The following is a 4,730-nucleotide window of genomic DNA, read 5'->3' as shown; positions in this document are numbered from 1 at the left end:
CACCAATACAGTATACTAACGCATATATATGGAATTTAGAAAGATGGTAACAATAACCCTGTGTACGAGACAGCAAAAGAGACACTGATGTATAGAACAGTCTTATGGACTCTGTGGGAGAGGGAGAGGGTGGGAAGATTTGGGAGAATGGCATTGAAACATGTAAAATATCATGTAAGAAATGAGTGGCCAGTCCAGGTTCGATGCACGATACTGGATGCTTGGGGCTAGTGCACTGGGATGACCCAGAGGGATGGTATGGGGAGGGAGGATGGAGGAGGGTTCAGGATGGGGAACACATGTATACCTGTGGCGGATTCATTTTGATATTTGGCAAAACTAATACAATTATGTAAAGTTTAAAAATAAAATTAAATTAAAAAAAAAAAGAAGAAGGATAACAATACATTTTGGCTTGCCAGGGACTGTCTCAGTTTAACTATTTTGTTAATTATTAATAGAACAGGTTTTTATTTTTTAAATGATCCCAGTTTAGATGGTAAGTCATAGTTCAGTTCAGTCGCTCAGTCTTGTCCGACTCTTTGCGACCCCATGAACTGTAGCACGCCAGGCCTCCCTGTCCATCACCAACTCCCGGAGTCCACCCAAACCCGTGTCCATCGAGTCGGTGACGCCATCCAACCATCTCATCCTCTGTTGTCTCCTTCTCCTCCTGCCCTCAGTCTTTCCCAGCATCAGGGTCTTTTCAAATGGGTTAGCTGTTTGCATCAGGTGGCCAAAGTATTGGGAGTTTCAGCTTCAATATCAGTCCTTCCAATGAACACCCAGGACTGATCTCCTTTAGGATGGACTGGTTGGATCTCCTTGCAGTCCAAGGGACTCTCAAGAGTCTTCTCCAACACCACAGTTCAAAAGCATCAATTTTTCGGCACTCAACCTTCTTTATAGTCCAACTCTCACATCCATACATGACTACTGGAAAAACCATAGCCTTGACTAGATGGACCTTTGTTCCCAAAGTAATGTCTCTGCTTTTGAATATGCTATCAAGGTTAGTCATAACTTTCCTTCCAAGGAGCAAGCGTCTTTTAATTTCATGGCTGCAGTCACCATCTGCAGTGATTTTGGAGCCCAGAAAAATAAAGTCAGCCACTGTTTCCACTGTTTCCCCATCTATTTGCCATGAAGTGATGAGACCGGATGCCATGATCTTCGTTTTCTGAATGTTGAGCTTTAAGCCAACTTTTTGACTCTCCTCTTTCACTTTCATCAAGAGGCTCTTTAGTTCTTCTTCACTTTGTGCCATAAGGGTGGTTGTCATCTGCATATCTGAGGTTATTGATATTTCTCCCGAGAATCTTGATTCCAGCTTGTGCTTCCTCCAGCCCAGCGTTTCTCATGATGTACTCTGCATGTAAGTTAAATAAGCAGGGTGACGATATACAGCCTTGACGTACTCCTTTTCCTGTTTGGAACCAGTTTGTTGTTCCATGTCCAGTTCTATAAGGGCACCTTAAAATTCAGGTGTTTGCTTCCGAGTGTTGACATTCATGCTTGATAAAAAATCTGTAAATGCTATTTGACATTTATTGAGCATATTTTAGAATTTGACTTTGTTAGATTCAGGGCTATCAAGATCTCAAAGTGTTTTCGGGTCTTAAGCATCTTGAGTAGTGAAAATGTTTGAGCATTGTATTCTGAATCACACTTGTGTAGGACAGTGCTTAGATTTTTAGAACCACAGACTTCATTGAGAATCCAATGAAACCTATTAATCCACTTCCCAGGAAAATAAATACATGTTCAAAATTTTAATAAATAATTTCAGGAAGTTTGTAATTTCCCAAACCCCTATTCTGTGGCTCACAGCTTTTACAGAACATATTTCAGGAATACAATTGTGCTAGTAAAACCTTGATTATATGGCACATAGCTGGAGCCCTTAAGAAAACCATAATCTTCTCAATGCCAATATAAGTATATGTAGACATGTTTAGGTAGTGATAATATGTTATATGTGTTATCCTACAACTTAGTATTCCATGTTAGTATATATAGATGTACTTCATTTATTTAACTTAATTTCTGTATTTTGCAGTTTATCAAAAAACAGTGTATGGGAAAGTTGCCTGTATGAAACCTTTAAGATAAGCAAAAAATACTTGAGATCATCTTAATCACAACAACTGAAGGACATAAGATACATGCCTTGTCACTCATTGGTATAGATATTTTTACATTGAATTTCTACACTAGCAAAAAAGTTAAAAATTAGCTCAGATCAATTTGCTACAGTCTCGCCTTAAAGGAATTTTTGAAGAGAACTCATCACTGAAAGCACATGTACTCTGTGCAGAAATATTCTTGACTCAATAAAGAAAGAATTCTTTATTGAAAAAAGAATTGAAAAGAGCAGTTGAAAAAAGAAAAGAGAATTCTGCATGGTGAAAACACTTTAGTCACTGGTAACAGTGCATTTTCTTTCTTTCTTTCTTTACATAAGTTTTAATAGTTCTCCTATTTTTACATGGTTTTAATCATACTGTATATATAAATTTGAATCCTGTATCATCCCTTCCCCCTTTAATATTTAATATTATATATTTAATATTTTCATATTAAGATAGTTAATATTTTAACTACTTATTGCTTTAGGATAGATTTCCAGAGAGGAATGATTAGATCAAAAGTTATGATTAATAAAAAAAATTTTTGATAGTGCCACACTGGTTTTCAAATGTTATACTGATGCATGCTTTAAGCAGTTGGGTCTGATATTGCTTAGTTCACCATACCTATGCTTGGATTGTGCATTATAATTTAAAAATTATTTGTGATTGCAAAAACAAGGGAAAAGATTTCTCACTGTTTTAATTTATAATTCTTCCATTTTTTGTGGTACTGCACATTTTCTGTATACATACAACTAATTATATTTTATTGTTTATTAAAACATGATTTTACAGCTCAAGAGGTTTCCATTTAGAGCTGATCATCTCCTTTTAAATAAAACTTCAGTAGCGTGTATCCTTCATATTCACAGTGTGGTGTTTCTTTACTTCAGAGACAATCATTAGATTTACGTTAAGGAACAGTCATCTAGGTTACCACATTGAAACTACCTCAAGATGTGAAAAAAGACTTTCCAAATGCTTAATTAAAAGAAAACAATTTTCACAGCAGGGAAATGTGGCTTATTATTAAGAACTATCTACTTGAGGTATGTATTGTGTATGTATTATGTTTCATTGATTTTTTTTTTTTTTTGAGTGCCAGTAAACACCAAGCTAATAGAAATTTGATATTTCTATTAGGAACAGTTAACTTTTATTAAAATAATCTTATTTTAAATGTTTTCTTCTTTTCAAGGTATCATAGACGTCGTAGGAAACTGAATCCTCCAAAAGACAGATGATATTGATGTTTTCAGGAATCAAAGAGGATTGTTACCCTGGATCTCATTTGCCTTTTGAGAAGATACAACTGGGTGTATTCACTAATATGTTATATAGTAAAATAATAATAAAATGTCTTTTCATATATTAGAATGTGTATTTCTTTATATATAGTAAATAATTCTGAATTTGACAATTCGAATTTTAAAGAACCTATTTTATAGTATTTTCCTGTTAAGTTATTTAAGTTTAGTATTTATTTTTATGTGCCTAGTACGATTAAGTACTTTTATCAACCAAATACTGTTAGTAGTATAAATATGATTAATAAAAATGTGCATGGTTCTTCTGAAGATTTTTAAATTGCTTTGCAAAGAAACTCATGCTGTTTGCACAGAAAAAGATGTTATAATGTTTCCTTTCTTGTGGCTCTAGGGAATAATTAGTTACATTTTAATCAGTTTTCACTATTTGCTAGGTCCTTTGTTTACAATATTATTAAATTCTCAAAATAATCCTCTGAAGAAACAACATCTTTCCCATTTTACAGATAAGGCTAAGTGACTTGAACTCTGCCTACCTAGCAAGTGGCAGAGCCAGGATCCACACTGTCAGGCTCCAGAGCTTTTTAACAATGCATCACTATGAAGAGGTGTTTTCTTTCATCCAAGAATTTTTACTTTCCTAGAAAGAATATATTATTCGTTTTGACATTTTTTCTGGCTGTCTTAAAAATTCTGTTTGCTTCAGAGCACATGCAACTCTGATTAGAACATTAATATTACTAAACTAAACTGGCATTATAAGAATCAGTTCTGTTCAGTCACTCAGTTGTGTCCAACTCTTTGCAACCCCATAGACTGCAGCACGCCAGGCTTCCCTGTCTGTCACCAACTCCTGGATCTTGCTCAAACTCACGTCCATCAAGTCGGTGATGCCATCCAACCATCTCATCGTCTGTCCTCCGCTTCTCCTCCTGCATTCAATCTTTTCCAGCATCAGGATCTTTTCCAATGAGTCAGTTCTTTGCATCACGTGGTTAAAGTATTGGAGTTTCAGCTTCAGCATCAGTCCTTCCGATGAATATTCAGGACTGATTTCCTTTAGGATTGACTGGTTGGCTCTCATTGCAGTCCAAGGGACTCTCAAGAGTCTTCTCCAACACTACAATTCAAAAGCATCAATTCTTTGGCGCTCAGCTTTCTTTATAGTCCAACTCTCACATCCATACGTCACTACTGGAAAAACCATAGCTTTGATTAGACAGACTGCTGTTGGCAAAGTAATGACTCTGCTTTTTAATATGCCATCTAGGTTGCTCAAAGTTTTTCTTCCAAGGAGTAAGCATCTTTTAATTTCATGGCTGTTGGTCAC

At 35.6% G+C, this 4,730-nt stretch overlaps 1 protein-coding gene across 2 annotated transcripts in view; it reads left to right on the top strand.

Moving 5' to 3' along the window:
* Positions 1-3,512, top strand: part of MRPL42 (mitochondrial ribosomal protein L42) — a 30,942-nt gene extending 27,430 nt beyond the window's left edge. The window contains exon 6 of one of the 2 annotated variants that reach the window (XM_010839699.1): positions 3,331-3,512. In XM_010839699.1, the coding sequence (XP_010838001.1) occupies positions 3,331-3,376 (46 nt within the window). In that variant the 3' untranslated portion in view covers positions 3,377-3,512. The remainder of the gene's footprint in view (positions 1-3,330) is intronic. The other variant, XM_010839698.1, reaches the window with a different exon arrangement.
* Positions 3,513-4,730: the final 1,218 nt, after the last annotated feature.

The sequence above is a fragment of the Bison bison genome, unplaced genomic scaffold, assembly GCF_000754665.1.
Source record: "Bison bison bison isolate TAMUID 2011002044 unplaced genomic scaffold, Bison_UMD1.0 scf7180017864133, whole genome shotgun sequence".
Lineage (NCBI taxonomy): Eukaryota > Metazoa > Chordata > Mammalia > Artiodactyla > Bovidae > Bison > Bison bison.
This window is presented reverse-complemented; position numbering and strand designations above follow the sequence as displayed.